This window comes from Sturnira hondurensis, unplaced genomic scaffold (assembly GCF_014824575.4).
Source record: "Sturnira hondurensis isolate 20B ecotype Veracruz unplaced genomic scaffold, ASM1482457v3 Scaffold0000256, whole genome shotgun sequence".
NCBI classification, from domain to species: domain Eukaryota; kingdom Metazoa; phylum Chordata; class Mammalia; order Chiroptera; family Phyllostomidae; genus Sturnira; species Sturnira hondurensis.
Window position 1 is genome coordinate 2,631,122 of NW_028072887.1, and position 20,044 is coordinate 2,651,165.

The 20,044-nt window shown below is 38.1% G+C and overlaps 1 protein-coding gene across 9 annotated transcripts in view; it reads left to right on the plus strand.

Annotated features, from left to right (window-relative positions):
* Nucleotides 1-20,044, plus strand: part of R3HDM1 (R3H domain containing 1) — a 197,437-nt gene that overhangs the window by 161,526 nt on the left and 15,867 nt on the right. For all 9 annotated transcript variants that reach the window (XM_037027713.1, XM_037070718.1, XM_037070913.1 and 6 more), the window contains one exon: nucleotides 18,438-18,541. In XM_037027713.1, the coding sequence (XP_036883608.1) occupies nucleotides 18,438-18,541 (104 nt within the window). The remainder of the gene's footprint in view (nucleotides 1-18,437; nucleotides 18,542-20,044) is intronic.

Below are 20,044 nucleotides of genomic sequence, written 5' to 3' on the forward strand. Positions count from 1 at the left end.
TGTGGTTGTTAATAACTGTGTGTTTGCTGTCCTTTCACTGTTCATATTTTTCATCTTCTTTTTCTTATATAAGTCCCTTTAGCATTTCATATAATAAGGGCTTGGTGATGATGAACTCCTTGAACTTGACCTTATCTGAGAAGCACTTTATCTGTCCTTCCATTCTAAATGAAAGTTTTGCTGGATAAAGCAATCTTGGCTGTAGGTCTTTGGATTTCATGACTTGGAATACTTCTTTCCAGCCCCTTCTTGCCTGTAAGGTCTCTTTTGAGAAATCCGCTGACAGTCTGATGGGTACTCCTTTGTAGGTGACTGTCCCCTTATCCCTTGCTGCTTCTAGGATTCTCTCCTTCATTTTAGTCTTGGCTAATGTAATTATGATGTGCCTTGGTGTGTTCCTTCTTGGGTCCAACTTCTTTGGCACTCTCTGAGCTTCCTGGATTTCCTGGAAGTCTATTTCCTTTGCCAGACTGGGGAAGTTCTCCTTTATTATTTGTTCAAATAAGTGTTCCACTCGTGGCTGTTTCTTTCCCCCTTCTGGTACCCCTATAATCCGGATATTGGAACGTTTAAAGATGTCCTGGAGGTTCCTAAGCCTCTCCTCATTTTTTTGAATTCTCATTTCTTCATTCCTTTCTGGTGGGATGTTTTGTTCTTCCTTCTGGTCCATTCCATTGATTTGAGTCCCATTTTCCTTTCCATCGCTATTGGTTTCCTGGACATCTCCCTTCATTTCAATTAGTTTAGCCTTCATATGTTCCTCTAATTTGTGACTATAATCAACCAGTTCTGTTAGCATCCTGATAGTGTCCTGAATTGTGCTTCTGAGAGGCTGGCAATTTCTCGGTTGCTTAGAGTTATTGGCTCTGGGACTTTGAGTTCTTCTTGCTCCATCTTTTGGGCTGTTCGTGCCTGTTCCGTACGTAGCAGGATCGGAGCCTTAGGTGTTCACTAGAGCAGGGCAACTCAGGCGCTGGGTTGTGACGTTATATGTGGGGGCGGGGTCAAAGAGGAACAATGGCCTGCCACCTGCCGCCATGGTCCCCACTAGTGCCGCAGCTTCTACCGTCACCGGGCCCACACGTTTTGTCCCACTGCACAAGAGTGTGCCACCGCCGTCAGCTCTCGGCCCCTGGGGCCTGCGTGGTCCATCTCACTGTGCTCGAATGTGCGACAGCGGTCAGTCTGCCCCACACCCCAGCTGGTTCCGGGCTGCCTGCGTGCCTAGGTCGGGGGATCTGTCCTGTCCGACCCTGCTCACTGCTGACTCCGCCCCTCTTACCGTCCCCATTGAACGGTTAGATGTAGTCGGACTTCCGTATAATTCAATTTTCTGTCCTTTGGCTGTGTCTTTGTTCTCCAAACCTTAGCTGTATTCAAACTTGGTTGTGGGAGAAGGCACAGTGTTTCCACATATGCCTCCATCTTGGCGGAAATCCTCTCCATTTTAGATTATGATGGCTAGACAGTTCCCAGAAAGCAAATAAGAAAGCCGGAAGAAACTGTGGAATATCCTTAGTCTGTCCTTAAGGCTGCAGATATTTTTTATTTTGGGTGTTATTCCCAAGTAGACTATATAGTAAGATGTAAATTTCTGTACCATAACATATTTTTCTGATTTAGTTGTGTGTTCTTTGTAACCATAATCTACCTCTTTGTTCTTTTTTGGTATCCCAAACCAACACTTCTTCAATGACACTCCCTTTGGGGGATTGTATTATATTATCTCTCCGAGTTACATAAAGAAAAATGGGTACCGTTGGTTGATTCTCATCATGGATTGTATTTATGAATTTGCCTAGTCACTAAAATGTATTTGTAACATCAAAATAGGTATTTACAACCACTTTCTCAGCCTTTCACTTGATCTCAGCCTTTATTGCACAGGCAATAAAAATTGAGTCACCTGACTTGCACATTCTCAGCTGTGATCAAACAAGTTGACTACTCTGCCTCCTCATTTCAGCTCTCATTCTACAAACAAGTGTCTTTTTCACAGTCTATTCAGTGCCACAAGTTTTTCATTTTTATACTATTATTTAGTAATTTCTCTGCTTAAAATGGCCCCCCAAACCTAGTGCTCATGTTCTGCCTAGTTGTCCTCAAAATAAGAAGGTTGTGGTGTGTTTTATAGACTAAATATGTATGTTAGGACATGATCAGTTGACAAAAATATTGTGACTCAGTACTTGCTTATTCAGTGTTCACCTCACTTTATAGAACATATCTGTTATGCATAAGGAGAATAAATGGAATTTTGTTCCTACTACTTTGTTAGGCACCAAGAGGTATGCAGAATGCACCAATAATGAGTTCATATTGCTACAGAGTTTTAGTTCATATCCGCTGTTAAAGCCCACTAAATCTTACTGAAGCATGATGTTCAAGTGAAAAATATATAAAATTTGACAAGTCTGTAGCCTTTATTTGTCAGGCGCTTAAATGTTTGCTTTTCTCGCCAATTCAAAAAACTCAATGCCACAAGAATTTGCATATTAAAATATATTTAGGTATGGAGGGAAGATCGGACATAGTCTTTGTTCTTACGGAGCTACAGTTTTTTATGGCAGGCTAAGTGTATGCATAGGAAACAATTAGAACATCATGCAAAATGAATATAATATAAGGAAGGGATCATTTGAAACTAGTAAAGAATAAGATATATCTAGGTACTAGATAGTTTGCTAACCAAATGGTTTATAACATTAGTATTATGTTTGAGCCCTGTCTTCTTGGTCTCCATCTTCAGTTCCTGCTAAACTGGTCGTTTGTTTGTTTGTTTGTTTTAAATTTTATTGATTTTTTTTGGAGTCGGGGAGGGAGAGATAGAAGCATCGCTTTGTTGTTTCACTTGTTTATGCATTCGTTGGTTGTTTCTTGTTTGTGCCCTGACCACAACCTTGGCATAGCTGGACAATGCTCTAACCATCTGAGCTAGCCAGCCAGGGCTGAACTGGTGTTTTTATTACAGAAAGCTTAGGAAGTCAAATAAAATCTTTCTTGTAAAATTTTCTTGCCCAAAGTTTTTGTATTTCTCAAACATTGTCTTTTACAGTGTTCTGAAAGGGATAAGGATATGTATTTATTTTTACTTTAGCAACTATGACACAGAAAAGGTTAACCGTAGAGTTTAACTGGGAGGCCTGAACNCTGTCTTCTTGGTCTCCATCTTCAGTTCCTGCTAAACTGGTGGTTTGTTTGTTTGTTTGTTTTAAATTTTATTGATTTTTTTTGGAGTCGGGGAGGGAGAGATAGAAGCATTGCTTTGTTGTTTCACTTGTTTATGCATTCATTGGTTGTTTCTTGTATGTGCCCTGACCACAACCTTGGCACAGCTGGACAATGCTCTAACCATCTGAGCTAGCCAGCCAGGGCTGAACTCGTGTTTTTATTACAGAAAGCTTAGGAAGTCAAATAAAATCTTTCTTGTAAAATTTTCTTGCCCAAAGTTTTTGTATTTCTCAAACATTGTCTTTTACAGTGTTCTGAAAGGGATAAGGATATGTATTTATTTTTACTTTAGCAACTGTGACACAGAAAAGGTTAACCGTAGAGTTTAACTGGGAGGCCTGAACTCTTCTTTCTGATTTCTGGCAACCTTCCTTATTAATGTATCTACTGGTGATGCCCATCATGGCAGCGTATTGAATTCACCAGTAGAGCTCTTTAAACATACCAGTCATAACTCTATATAAGTCTGGGCCTGGTCTTAAGCCTAAACATTGTTATTTTTTAAAGTTGTCCAGTTGATTCTTCAGGCAACAAGCGTGAAGACGCATTGACCTACACTAACCCAACCCACTTGTCTTGTTTTCATCCATGACTTCAGCTATGCACATGTAGCCCTAACCCAGTAATATTTGACACATTCACAATGAAGTTATAATGTCTTTTTCTTTATTAGGAGTTTTCATCCAAGCCCAAGTGTCCCAAGATAAACTGTGTATATGACTTCATACCAACAAGTATAATAAATTTCAGTTTTTTAGATGGCAGGTATATCTTAAACACTAAGCTATAGGGTCTTGATCCAAACACTCTTCTGCTTTTACTAAATGGACTGTAATAGCATTCACTCAACTACAGATTATAAGAAAGAAGATTTCTTTAGAACACTAAATGTGACTTTGTTTTGAAAAATGTCTTAGTTTGAATTGCTTTGCAGTCTTACTTCCTTGCAAAGGCTCCATATTCAAAAACATAAATTTGAAATATTTTTCCTTTTGTGCCAATCTCTCAGTTATTGGCAACTTATATTTTGATTGGATTATATTTTTGTGTATACTGTAAAGATTTAGCATAGCCTAATATAAATCTCCTGACCTACCACTTTAAGCAAGCCATACACGTACTATTAGACAAGCTCATTTTACAGTGAATCGTGGGATTTCTCTGGAGAGAAAATTAACGTTATTCCTATGGTCTTCAAAATTGGCAAATTAGTTGGATAAAATCTTCAGACTGTTCTTGTTTTAACGGGCTTTTTCTCCTATTTTATGCTTCATTTTCCCATTTTTATCTTGAAACTCAAAGGAGATTGCACCTTTTTCTTTTTTTAATTTATTTAATTATTTTTCAGGTACAGTTTTCTGTCTATTACTCCCATCCCATCCCACCCCCCATCCTCCCCCCTCCCTCCCATTTCCACCCTTATTAGTTGTTGTCCATGTATCTTTTATATTTGTTCCTCTAAATCCCTCCCCTATTTCCCCTGAAATTCCCTCCCCTCTCCCCATTACACCTTTTTCTTTGATCTGTAATATCAAAGGGCTAGCATACATAGAAGAAACTTAAAAAGATTAACCATTATTTTTTAGAACTCTCTCAGAATTGTTCGACAGAATATGAAATAATGAATAAGAAAGTCTACTTTAATTCTTTTCCCTTTTTCCTCCCCACAGTCTCTTTTTCCTCAATTTTGTACCCTAGTATTCCTCCAGAATAAAGTCCCCTTTATTCTACTTCTGGAACCTATCTTATATTCATTTAATTTCTCCTCAACTTCTGCTTTTGCATTTTTCGTTTGTTTCCTGCAGTCATCCTTAGAAATAATTGTGGTTTCTAAAGTATGAAATTGATGTGATAAAGTTCATCTTTTAAAGAAATGAACTTAGTAGCAGTCATTGGGATGGATTTCATTTGGCAGGACCACCAGCAGAAGGGTGTCGTAATATAATCATCAAGTGGCAGGACCGTCCTCTACCATGGTGATGGCAATAGAAAGGAGATGACATTAGCAGGAGCAAGTATAAAAAGGACACGTGGACCATAACGATGGAGGGGTGGAAACGGGAGGGAGGTGGGGAAGGGCTGGGGGGGGTAGGTTGGGATGGGGTAAAAGACAGAAGACTGTACTTGAACAACCATTACAATTAAATAAATAAATAAAACACTTCTGATCGAAAAAAGAAAGAAAGAAAGGAGTTGTGAGAGGCACTTTGAAAGAAGAAATGAATTCTTTGGTGATTGTGTGAATAGGGATTAAAGAATAATTTGGGATAATCTTAGTGAAAAATGTTCTACTAGCAACCATAGAGTGTTGGGATTGGATATTAGTGTTCTTATAATTGGAATTTTGTTTACTTTAAAATATCTACTAGATCTCTAAGGTCAGCAAATTTTCTGTAATAGGCCACACAGGAAATACATTAGACTTTATAGACAAAGATATAAAGATAGATACTATTTTAGGTATTTCTATAACAAGAGAGAAAATACTTCCAAACATTTTTATTGACAAAATAAAATATAATCATCAAGTGGCAGGACCATCCTCTACCATGGTGATGACAATAGAAAGGAGATAACATTATTATAATATAAGATTATTATAATATCTTATTATTATAAGATATAATAATTATTGAGCATATTTTTTAAAAAAATACTGGTCTACTAATGAGAATAGAACTACTTTAGTTGGCAGTAACATTCCATTTAATTAATTCCAAGCTAGTATTCTATGTCATCAAATTGATTGCAAATGTTTATCTGTAAAAACCATTCTTAGCTTACAGGGCATTCAGAAGTAGACAGTAGCCTCTAGTTGGCCTAATGGTCAGTTTTCTATTTCCTACTACATAATTATTAGACAGCAAAAAAGACCAAAAGGAAATGGTCTGAAATGAAGGCTTACAGTATAGGAAAAAGGGTTATGGAAGCAAACAAACAAGGAGATTTCAAAGATTAGCAGTCAGGTGTTGCTGAAAAGGAGGAAGACCATTAAGGGGATTGGCGGAGGGACATTGGATGTAACAAGAAGTGGTCATTTGTAATCTTTAATATAACATGTAGTAGATTAAAGAACTCTAAGAACTAAATCATAAGTTTATAGGCCGTTCATGATGTCTTGTGGAAATAAAGGAAGAATATTTATTCAAAAATAGGTAGTGCTGTTTTAAAACAGAAGGGAAAAAACTTGTATAAATGAGAAATTTAGATAATAAAATACATTTTTAAATTATAAGGGAAAAGATTAAATCTTTTAACCTACCCTGCCTACTCTTGAATTATCCATTCGATTTTTTTCAAGATTTTTATTTAATGATTTTTCATTTTTAGATAGAGGGGAAGGGGGAGACCAAAACATCAATGTGTGGTTGCCCCTCACATGGCCCCCATTGGGAGCCTGGCCCGCAACCCAGGCATGTGCCCTGACTGGGAGTCAAACTGGCGACCTTTTGGTTCAAAGCCTGTGCTCAATTCACTGAGCTACACCAACCAGGGCTATCCATTAGATTTTTACAGCTTTCTTTCTCAAGTAAATGTTAAATGTTTTAAACTTTGTCAATTGTTCCTGAAAATCTGTAGTGACTTTATTTACGGCTCAAATTTTTGAGTGGCTTATTATTTTATTTTATATTTCTCCAGGCCATAGGTAACGTAGACAACAAGCAATCTTCTGAGATATAGCCAGGTTTAGGTAGCAGAAGAAGTTTGTTTTAGAAGAGTCTTTCTGGCATATTTTCTGTATTTATTTTGTGAATAATGTCTGTGGCTTGGGATTGTGCTGACTTTTGAATTGTACTAACTGATGTTGGGGACAATATGAGACATATTGAGAGAAGGATCTTAATAATCTGTATTCTCTTGACTTTCATTTCTAGCCAAGATGGAGTAATAGGGACTGGATTTATCCTTCTCTATTAACTTAACCTCCCTCCCTCCCCCAAAAAAACCATGAAATAACAGTTTTCATTAGGCAGTGAAGGAATGTAAAATCTGAGCGAGAGAAAAGTTTTACGACCTCAGTTTGCTACCTAGAGAGAGGTTTTTTTAGCTACAACTCAGGGAAGGGGAACCCAAGGAGAGACTCTCTCTAATTCAAGGAGGTGCAGTTAGGAGTTTAAGGAAGCCAAGGTGGCTACAGTTTACAGGACAGACTACTGAAGACACGAGAGCAACAAAGAGAGCTGTGGAGATCTACAGAGACTGTGAGTCTCGGTGCTGACCGACTGTATGTTTAAAAACTATGCAAGGCCAGGGACAGACTCACTCAAAAGGAAAGGCAGGAGAATCTCTGAAACTCACTCAAGGAAAGGAATAGTTTATATTCCTACCAGCCAAGGTGTTGTAATGCCTAAGGTGTTAAGTAGAGAACTTAAAAGAATATTATCCCAGTATTGGGGGGAAATTAACCCTAGATTAAAGGCCACTTTGGTCCTGCCTATGAAAAGCTTGGTCCGAAGGGATTAAATTGTTTCCAGGTAACTTAACTGTGGCCCAGAGTAAAGCTCAAAACTATTCTTTGAAAAACTACATGACTATTGCCCTGGCTGGTGTGGCTTGGTGGACTGAGTGCGGGCCTGTGAACCAGAGGGTCACTGGTTCGGTTCCCAGTCAGGGCATATGCCTGGGTTGTGGGCCAGGTCCCCAGTAGGGGGCACATAGGAGGCAGTCACACATTGATGTTTCTCTCCCTCTTTTCTCTCTCCTTTCACCTCTCTCTAAAAATAAATAAAATCTTTTAAAAAAAGAAAACTCACATGACTATCTAATGCTTACTCAGCAAGGATGCCTGCCATCCAATAAAAAATTAGCAAGTATGCAAAAAAGTAGAAAGCTAAGGTCAATGATGAGAGAAAAAAATTACTTGAATCAGACTGTGAACTAGAATTAGGAACAATTCTAATATATGAAATTCAGACAGGGAAAAAGCACTAGGAAAAAGTAGAGCATCATTGCTCTTCAACAGGCCTAATACTTGTGTAGCTGACACCTTTAAAATAAAGGAAATGAGGGGAAAAAAATAAATAATAGAATTTTTTTTAAATTTGATGACAATTATAATACCTATGGACCCAAAATGTTCAACAAACTCAAGCAAAAGAAACATGAGAAAAACTTTTCAAGAAAGTATAAAGAGAAAAGTGTAAGAATAGCCACAAAAAGGCACATTATAGAGAACCAAAAATAAGAATGACAGCCAGCTTATTTTAGAAACAATAAGCCAAGTCTTTCTATCAAGATGGCTGCATTAGGTAAGCAGAGCTCACCATGTACAAGCACATCAAAATTACAACTAAACTACAGAACAACCATTATTCAGAACCACTAGGAATCAAGCTGAATGGAGGGAAGTCCTACAACTATGGAATTAAAGAAGAACCTACAATTGAGACTGGTAGGAGAGGCAGAGCCACAAAATGGGCTGGTACCATATGCATGTACTGGCAGATAAAAATCAGGAGGGATATCTCAGGAGTGAGAGGTTCCAGACCCCACAGTTTAGGGCTCTAAGGCCAGGAAGATAAGTACCTATAACTTCTGGCTATAAAAACTGGTAGAGATTGGGGCCAGACTGTGGGACACAGAAATGGCTGAAGTCCCTGGAAGTTTATCTTAAAGGGCTCACACACAAACTTACTCAGACTCACTCCTTCTGAGCTCCAGCTCTGGGGCAGTAATTAGAAAGGCACCAGAGGCATATAGGGAGGAACTGAGTGTCTGGCATCAGGACACGTGCTAGGGGACAGCTTTCTCCTACACAGAGCTGGTAGCACAGGCCATTGTTTCTTTTCTAAGCTCTCTGCTCACAGAGGGCAGACAGGTGCCATTTCTGACACCCATCAACCTGACTAACACTGTCTGCCCCACTCTGGTGATTCCCTAAGGCTCTGTCCAACCTAACTTTCAGATCACCCCCAACCCTCACCCCCACCCCCACCCCACCCTCCGCAGAGTGTTTCCAATGTCTTTTTCATACAAATGACTTGTCTTGGTTCATGCTTCACATTTTCATAAATTCTCTCAGACAAGCAGTATGTGGCCTCAGTGAGCCCTGTACCTCTCAATAACTGACCCCAGGGCAGGCATTATCACCAGTCAGCCTTGGTTCACAGGATGGCCTCATTTGGGCACTTCCAAGCCCAGCAAAAGTAGCAGCCATCTGCATATTGCTTTGTAACTTATGCCTGGTGGCCCCAAACAATATGCAGGCAGTGGCTGACCTTGGCCTGCACCTCCCAGAAGGTCCCAGCAACTGCCAACCCAGCAGACAGCTACAGACTATGTCAGAACACCACCACTCAACCACCTCCACAAGCGACACACTCCAGGTGTGGACTCAGGAGACACCAGAGTCATACAGAAGTAAGTCCCACTCTGTGGACTGGGCCCCTGTACAACTGACCTTCCACAGTGGTTGGAGGTTGGTGGTCAATGGTCATAACTAGTCCTTGCAGAATGTCGGCCTGGGTAAATCCCTCCCATTGACCTGCCAACAGCAATCAAGACTCAACTACAAGAGGAGGGTGTACTCAGGCCATAATGTGGACACACCTTGAGTACCCAGCTTGGGTGACAAGGGAGACTGTGCCACTGGACCCACAGGATACCTACTGCATTAGGCCGTGCTAGCAAGACAGGGAGTCATAGCAGCTCTGCCTGATACATAGAAACAAAAACAGGGAGTGTGCCAAAATGAGGAGACAAAAACATGGCCCACCCAAATGAGAGAAAAGCTCAAAACTCCAGAAAAAGAACTAAACATCAAGGAGACAAGTAATCTGTAAGATGCAGAGTTTAAAACACTGGTTATAAAGATGTTCAGTGAACTTAGGGAAAGAGTAAATGAACTCAACAAGAAACTTGAAGAGCATAAAAAAAGACATGGAATCAGAAATGATGGATACACGAACAGGCAATGAAGAACAACTTACAGGAAATCAGCAGTAAAGTGGATGAAGCCAAGGATCAGATCATTGATCTGGAATATAAGGAAGCAGAAAAACCCAATCAGAACAGCAAGAAGGAAAAAAAGATCCAAAAAAATAAGGATAGAGTAAGGCGCCTCTGGGACAACCTCAGGCATACCAATATTAGCTAGAAGTAGAAGAGAGAGCAAGAAACTGAAAACTTATTTGAAAAACTAATGACAGAAAACTTCCATAACTTTGTGAAGGAAATAGACATACAAGTCCAGGAATCTCAGCAGTCCAAACAAGATAAACACAGATGGGCCCACACCAAGAGACATCATAATTAAAATGTGAAACGTAAAATTCAAAGAGTGAACCTTAAAAGCACCGAGAGAAAAGCAGTTAGCTACCTACAAAGGAATTCCATAATATGGGGAGTGGATTTCTCAAAAGACACTTCACAGACTAGAAGGTATGGGTAAGAAATATTAAAAGTAATGAAAAGAAGGGACCTACAACCACAATTACTCTACCCAGCAAAGCTATCATTTAGAATAAACAGACATAAAGAGTTTCCCAGAGAAGAAAAAACAAAAGGAGTTCATCATCATCAATCCATTATTATATGAAATGTTAAAGGGACTTATTTAAAAAAAAGTAGAAGACTGGTCAATAAAATGACCCAAAAAACTCCCATATCTTTCAACAATTGAATCTAAGCAAACAAGAACAGAGGCAGAATCATGTATACTGAGAGCATTTTGATGGTCACCAGATAGGAGGTGTGGGCTAGAGAGAATAGGGGAAGGGGTGAGGAGTTTAAGAAGTACAAATAGGTAGTTACAGAATGGCCATGGGGATGTAAAGTACAGTATAGGAGATGGAGTAGCCAAAGTACTCATACACATGACCCATGGACAGGAACAATGGTGGGGGGATTGCCTGGTGGAGTGGGGGTGTGCTGGGTGGAGTGGGTGAAGGGGGGAAATATTGGGATAACTGTAATAGCATACATAATAAAATATAGTTTAAGTGTTTTACAAAGAAAAAATAGAAATAGCACAAGCAATAAAGTAGCGATACAAGATCTCTAATTGAAGTAGTGAAAGAGAAAAACTAGAATTCTTACAAGCAAAATTATTTTTCAGAAACAAAGGTGAAATAAAGACTATAACAGTGAGACTCTACTAATAAACAATTTACAAACATAATTTACTCAATGAAAACTATTTGTAAATTTACAAATTTACATAATTTGTAAAGTATGGCATGAGAAAATGTTCACTGTCACAAGCAGTCTAAGAAATAAGATTTAAGGCAACTTTAACCAAAAAAAGGATAAAACCATTTACTCTGCACAGAGACAACATTGCTGTTTGCTTAGGCATATCAGCCCATGTTCCTGTAAATCAGTGTATTCAACAACAAAAGAGTCAAAAGAAATACAGAGTAACACTTGAATAATTAAGCTTCTACTTTCCTTGGCTCATTAACTTTGGTTTAAATTATAGTGAAACTTGCTTATTTGTCAGAGATGATGAATCAGACATTGGAACCCATGAGTTTCAATGTTCTATGTTAACTGGTTCAGGCTCTTTAAAACAAAGTTAAATATATGATACATACTACAGTCCCCAAATTTATTATAAATTACTGACAGCATCTTTAGGGAACATAGCACATGTCTACAAAGTAATGTTACTAAGTTCAGGAAGCTTGTTTAACATTGGCATTAAGACATCTGATGGTCTAAAAAGGCAGGGAACCAAATGACTTCCTAGCACACCTCGCCAATTAAAGACATCAATTTTAGTAGCCACTAGAAGCTATAGCACAAGTTGGGTTTTCTTTTCAAATGAATGAATTATTGCTTGAGAAGAATACACAGGTTTCTATTCTTTCCTTCAAAAATAATAATAATAGTTTGAAATAGCAATCAAGATATTTGCAAAATCATAAAAGGGGCATGAGAGCAATAATGTTTTTATATAGTTTCCCATACTATTACTTTTCTTAAGTCATTAACCTTTTTGTGGGCAAGATTATATAATAGAACTTCTTTGCGAATACCTGTTATATATGCATCGTTTTTCTGCATTCTGCCATTTTCTTATTTATCTTGTCTGTAAACAGCATTTGTTAAGATAAAATTGGCACACTGTACAATTTACCTGCTTAGCCCTGGCCAGGTAGCCCAGTTGGTTAAGAGTGTCATCCCCATATGCCAAGGTTGAAGGTTCTACCACCAGACAGGGCACATACAAGAAGCAACCAATAAATAAATGTATAAATAAGGGGAAAACAAATTTATTTCTCTCTCTAAAATCAATTTTTAAAAAACAATTTACTCCCTTAAGTATCCAGTTTAATAGTGTTTAGTATATTCATATATATGCAACCATCACCACAATCAGTTTTAGAGCATTTTCATTGCCTCAAAAAGAAACCTTGAGGTAAAAGCAAATCAAGTTTTCATTAACAGGTAAGTGGATAAATATGATGTGCACATACAATGGAATGTTACTCGGCTTTAGAAAGGAACAAAATTCTGACACATGCTACGATATGGATGAATCTTGAAGACATGCTTTGTGAAGTAAGCCAGTCACAAAAGACAAATGTATGAGTCCACTTTTACAATCGAATTCATAGAAACGTTAAGTAGAATGGTGGTTGCCTTGATCTGGGGAAAGAAGAATGCATAGTTACTGTTTAATGGGCACAGTTTCAGTCTTGCAAACAGTTCTGGAAATGGGTGGTAGTAATCATACAACCATGTGAATATTCAGTTGCATTGAGTTGTAAGAGTTCTTCGTGTATCCTGATACAAATCCCTTACCAGGTAGATGACTTGCAGATAATGTTCTCCCGTTTTGTGGGTTGTCTTTTTGAAATGGTTGAAATGGTAAATTATATGTTATGTGTATATCACCACAATCAAAATTTTTAATGTGAATATACTGATGAATATAGAAACAGGAAACTATAGTCCTTCTTTTTAAATAACAGTTTACTTTCAATATTATCATCTATTGGTTTGAGGTGTACAGCATAGTGGTTAGGCAATCATAGTGTTCACCCCAATATTTTCAGTACCCAACTGATGCTATACATATTGAAGAGTTTGACTATATTTCCTGTGTTGTACTTTACATTCTTGTGACTATTTTGTAACTATTAATATATACTTCTTAATCCCTTTATTTTTCCCCCAGTCCCACAACCCCTCCCTTTTGGCAACCACCAGTCCAGTCTGTGTGCCTGACTCTGTTTCAACTTTATTTATGTTGTTCTTTAGATTCCACATATAAGTGAAATTATATGGTATTTGTCTTTCTCAGGCTGACTTATTTCACTGAACATAATACCCTGTAGGTGTATCCATCAGAAAGAAATTGTTTTCTTTAGCTGTCATTCTCTGATCCCAGCCTCACCTCCACCATAATCTCCCAGACAGTGATTTACCTTCTGTCTCTGTAGATTTCTCTATTACAACAGTTCATCTGAATGGAATAATATGTAGTATTTTTCTGACTGGCTGGTTTTTCTCGGTATGTTTTTAAGTTTCATCCATGTTGTAACATAAGTTTCATCAGTTGTTTGTTTCTTTATGTAGCTAAACAGTATTCCATGGTATGACTATACCACTGTTGTGTTTATCCATTTGTCAGTTCATGGACATTTAGGTTGTTTTTACCTTTTAACTCTTATGAATAGTACTACTAGAAACAAGTTTGTAAATTTTTGTGTGGAGATATAGTTTCATTTCTCTTAGGCATATACCTAGAAGCAAAATCTCTGTGTCATATGGTAACTCTGTAATCATTTGAGGAACTGTCTACTGTTTCCAAAGCAGCTATACCATTTTATACTTCCATAAACAATGCATGAGTGGTCCAATTTCTCCACATTCTTGCCAACACTTTTTAATTATTGGAATTTCTTAAAATACCATTCTGGTGGGTGTGTTGGTGTGTGATTTTGATTTTGATTTCCCTGATGATTAATGATACTTAGTATCTTTTTCTATGCTTATTAGGCATTTCTGTATCTTCTTTGGAAAAACTGTTTCAGCATTTTGTCCAAGTTAATTGGTTATATGTCTTTACTATGGAATTGTAGGAGTTCTTCATATATTTAAAAACAAATTCCTTAGCAGATTTATGCATTGAAAATATGTTCTCCCATTTTGTGAGTTGTGTTTTCACTTTCTTGATTCAAGTCTTTTCAAGTATAAAAGAATTTATCTTTGATGAAGTCCCGTTTACTTATTTATTTTTTGTTGCTTATGCTTTTAGTATNTTCTCCACATTCTTGCCAACACTTTTTAATTATCGGAATTTCTTAAAATACCATTCTGGTGGGTGTGTTGGTGTGTGATTTTGATTTTGATTTCCCTGATGACTAATGATACTTAGTATCTTTTTCTATGCTTATTAGGCATTTCTGTATCTTCTTTGGAAAAACTGTTTCAGCATTTTGTCCAAGTTAATTGGTTATATGTCTTTACTATGGAATTGTAGGAGTTCTTCATATATTTAAAAACAAATTCCTTAGCAGATTTATGCATTGAAAATATGTTCTCCCATTTTGTGAGTTGTGTTTTCACTTTCTTGATTCAAGTCTTTTCAAGTATAAAAGAATTTATCTTTGATGAAGTCCCGTTTACTTATTTATTTTTTGTTGCTTATGCTTTTAGTATCAAAGAATTGATTACTAGGATCTTGTAATTTTTTATTTTTTATTGTATTTCACTGATGATGCGATTACAGTTATCCCAATTTTTCCCCCTTTATCTCTTCCATCGAGCCCCACCTCACTCCCTCAGGCAGTCCACACAGCACTGCTGATATCCATGGGTCATTTGTGTAAGGTCTTTGGCTGCTCCATTTCCTACACTGTACTTTACATCCCCTTGTCTCTTCTGTAAGTATCTATTTGTACTTCTTAATCCCCTCACCTCTTCACCCACTCCGCCATCTGATAACCATGAAAACACTCTCTATATACATGATTCTATCTCTGTTCTTTTTGTTTGTTTAGTTTATTTTTCAGATTCAGTTTTTAATATGTATTTATTGCTGCTTGGTTGTTCATAGTTTTGATCTTTTTCTTAAATAAGTCCCTTTAAAATTGCATGTAATAATGGCTTGGTGATAATGAACTCCTTTAGGGGTTTTGGGTTTTTTTGGTTTTTTTGTTTTCGACTGGGAAGCTCTTTATCTACCCTTTGATTCTAAATGATATTTCTGCTGAGTAGAGCAGTCTTGGCTATGGGTCTATATTTCTCATCACTGTTAATATTTCTTGTCAGTCCCTTTTACCCTGCAAACAGTAGTATGGGAGCTCCTTGTACATAACTGCTTTTCTCTTACTGCTTTTAGAATCCTCTCTTCATCTTTAATCTTTGACATTTATGATGTGTCTTGGGGTGGGCCTCTTTGCATTCTTCTTGTTTGGGACTCTCTGTGCTTCCTGGACATGCGTGTCTATTTCCTTCACCAAATTGGAGACATTTTTTTTCACTATCTTTTCAAAGAGATTTCCAATTTCTTCATTTCTCCTCTCCTTCTGGCACTCCTGTGATGCGAATGTTTGAATGCTTGAAGTTGGCCCAGAGGCAGCTTACAATATCCTCATGGGTTTGGTGGGGGTGGGTTTGGGGTTTTTTGTTTTGGGTGTTTTTTTGGATGCACTATTCTTCTTGTTGTTCTGATTGCTTGTTTTATACTTCCTTATGTTCCAGATCATTGATTTGATCCCTGGTTTTATCCACTCTACTGTTGTTTTCCCTCTAAGTTGCTTTTTATTTCGATGAACATATTCTTCATTTCTGACTGGGTCTTTTTTATACTCTTGAGGTCCTCACTAAGTTCCTTGAGCATCCTTGTAAGCAGTGTTTTGAACTCTGCATCTAGTAGACTGCTTATCTCCATTTTGTTTAGTTCTTTTTCTGGAGTTTTGATCTGTTTCTTTCATTTTGGCCATGTTGTCTTCTTGTTTTGGTAGCTTCCCTACGTTTTTTTCTATGTGTTAAGTAGAGCTACTATGACTCCCTGTCTTGGTAGTGTGGCCTAATGTAGTAGGTGTCTTGTACAATCCTGTGGCACAGCCTCGCCTATCACCTTAGCTGCATATCCAAGTTGTGCCCTCCATGTTGGCCGAGTACACTCTCCTCTTGTAGTTGAGCCTTGATTGCTGTCGGTAGGTCCATTGGAGGGATTTACCCAAGCTAGTCAGTCAGCTGCAAGGACTGGCTGTGACATCCAACCACTACCCTCAACCCTCCGTAGAGCATCAGCTGTGCGAGGGCAGGGTGGTGGTGCTCTGACGTGTTCTGTAGCTGTCCACTGGGTGTGCAGACTCTGGGGCGTTTCCCTGGTGGTGCAGGCCAGGTCAGCCCCCACCTGTGTTCTGCTGTGGCACACCCTGCATGAGCTATAAAGCAATCTGAGATGGCTTTTGCTTATACTGGGCTTGAAGGTTCCCAGGCAAAGAGAAATTGTGAATCTTGTCTGGCTGCTGCTAGTGCCAGGCCTGGGTCCACTTAGCAAGAGATACAGGAGCTGGGGGCTCACTCAGGTGAAGCTGGCTGTTGCTTGTTTGATAGGACTTAGGAAGTTGTAAAGCATGAGGCAAGACCAGACATTCATGTGGAAGAGTCATGGTTAACAGTTTAGGTGGGCCTATAAGTTGGATGGGATGGAGTCTCAGGGGATCTCCAGGGCAGGGCAAACAGTGTTAGTCAGGTTGCTGGAGTCTCCAACAAGGCACCGGTCTCTGGGCTCTGTGGCTCTGTTGTGGGAAGGCTCAGAAAGGGACAATGGCCTCTGCCTACATTTCTGAGAGAAAATTGTGCCCCAGCTCCCACCTTGATGCCAGACATTTCAGTGCCTCCCATATGCCACTAGTGCCTTTCAAGCTGTTACCCTGGTGCTGGAGCACAGATGGAATGAATCTGAGTAAGTCCGTGTGTGGGTTCTTTAAGGGGAACTGCTTGAGACTCCAGAATTATCTTCCCCTGACTCAATCCCTGCTGATTTTTACAGCCAGAAGTTATAGGGACTTATCTTCCTGGCACTGGAACCCATGGGCTGTGGTGCCTGGTGTGGGGCTGGGATTCCTCCAGAGTGTCCATCCCTAATATTTATCTACCACACCTGGGTAAGAGACATGCCCATTCCCCATCTCCACCCCTCCTGGGTGGACGTGTTCTGTTTAATTTCATAATTGGCAGACTTCCATTCAAGTCGATACCTGACAGTTCTGAATGATGGTTGTTTGGTAGTTTGGTTGTAATTTTAATGTGGTTGTGCAAAAAGGCAATCCATATTTACCTGTGCCTCCATCTTGACTGGAAATCCCAAATATTTCTTATGTTTTTACACATTTGCCCTGTAGAGTGTCCCATAGTGTAGTTTTTACTGATGGTGTCATCATAGTGTTGTTTAGTATGTCTCCCTGTATTCTCTATAATTCAGTAGTTGGATCGATGTGGTAGTTTTAATGTAAATACATTGTATGTGAGTATAAAAAGTTACTAAAGCTAATAATGCTATATAAATAATAATGCTATATAAAAATACTTTATTTAGATGATAAAAAGACTGGTAACTAATAAGGCTTTATATATTAATTAAAATTTGTAATTACCTGAGAATTCTTAGAAAGAATTAATAATAGTATGATTAGAAATGATTTTTTCTGAAAAAAATTTTAAAAAAGAAAACTTTCAAACATTTATTATAACAAATCGCATATTAGACTCTCAGAGACATACTACAATAACTAAATACAGCAGTGAATTAGGATTTTTTGCTGACAGTCTTTTTTGTTTTTGTCAGTATGTTAGAACATATGAGGGTCATGTTCTATTATTTCCTTTATTCTTAGATAGTACCTTTTAAGCAAAAAAATATTTTTGAGTATCGTAAATCTGCATTTTCTCTTTTCTAAAATAAAGCATAATGAGATCAAATAAGTTACCTTTTTATTGTATAAAATTAGTGCATTATTTATCTTTTTTTAAAGTAATTATTTGAATAGTACAAAAGACATTTTAAAATAAGTTATACATGAATAAGAGCAATATAATTAGTTGTTTTTCCTGGTTTTAAAAGATTGTTATTATTGCTATAAACATAAAGTAATTATCTAAAAGATAATGTATTTATAATTCACAGAGAAAAGAATTAGATTTGACTTAATTTGTAGAACCGTTTGTTCACGGTATCTTTACAGTTATCTCCATCCGAATATGCTGTGTTTTTATGTGTGTTTGATTTTTTTCCCTTGTAGTTCCTCAGTAGGTTACTTACAACATACAGGATCAGAACAAGTACAGTTTCCTCGAACTACTTCACCGTGCAATTCCCAGCAGCTTCAAAGCCACCAGTGTTCAGGTATGAATGATAACTAAACAAAAGGATAATGATATTTTCATTTAAGAAATAATTAAGTTCCTTAGGCATTTCTAGAAAAAGGTTTTCAACTTTTTCTGTGCTTGAGATGTACCCAGGATATTCAGGGTACCATGCAAAATCAGAATTGATGTTCTCTAGGATCCTTTCCTAGGTACTCGCTCATTACTCTTCAAGGTCTTCCTAAGTAATCCAACCACCTCCTAGGCTTTAACTACCACTCTTAGCCAACACCTTCTAAATCTTATTTCTGCTGAGACAAGACCATATGGCCAGCTGTCTACTGAATGTGTCCAAAGAGCTTTGTGTTTCCAGCATTTCCCTACCTCACCTCCCTAGGAATTAAAGTTCAAAGTCATAATTAACTCTCTTTGTTCTTCCCTTTAGCATTCATGCTGTCACCATTTTCTCAAATGTGCTACATTCTTTCCTTTCCTACTGCTGCTACTTTTGATCAAATCTTTTCATATTTGCCATAATATCAAGTGGTTTTGCTTATTGTTTGTTTCCCCTACACCCAGCTTTTCTCCTCCCCAAAACTCAAGCACGTGTACAGACAGTTAAAAAATTATTGTCCTGAAACAGGAGTCTCTTCATGTCATGCCTCTGAATAAAAATATTTGCATGGATTCTCTATCTAAATTTGAGCAAGTATGCCTCCTGAATATACTTACTTGCTCCACTCATATGCTTAGTTCACACAGAACTTTGTTTCCAGAATATATTACGCTTTTTTATGCCAGAGATACTTTCATACCTATTCTTCCCTCTGCCTGGAATGCCTGTCCACCACCCTCTGGTTGCCAAAATCCTGCTCATCCTTGAATTTTGACTTAAAAATTACCTTTTCTACAAAGACTTTCCCAGTCCTTAAAATGCAGTTTGTTGCATCTTTTTCTCTGCCTCCCCAGTGTCTGAAACAATCCTTCCCCATAACACCATATTTTATTGTAATGATTTATTGACATTTTGTCTATGAGAAACAATAAATAATTATTAAGTAAATGACTAATAGTGACTGCATCCTGCATCGGTCGGCTGCTGTGGCTGACAAGGACTTTGAGATGTCCGTAAGCAGTGGGTCCTTTTGTGGTTGTCTAGCCAGATCAGGTTGGTTCAGTTTCTAGAGAACTAGAAACTACCATGGTTACTGCAATGTAGACTGTGGCCCTGTCAGCAAAGCACAGGATCCTGCCTTACCTGACACTGAAGTGGTGAGTGGCAGACAAAGTATATGCCTAACACTAGTAGTGCTGGTACCTAAAAGAAATAAATCAGATAAGGAGATAGACGTAAGTCCACTCATCTCTACTGTACAATTAGCAAAGTGTTTTGACATACATGTAATCATCACAGCTCTTTAAAGTCAGTCAAGGAGGTCTTCCTAGCCTCCTTTTCCAAATGAGAAAATGCAATCAAAGAGCTTACATTTTCTCAGTCGTAGGACATTTCAGGGCACTAAAATTATGCTGCGGTAATTCCATT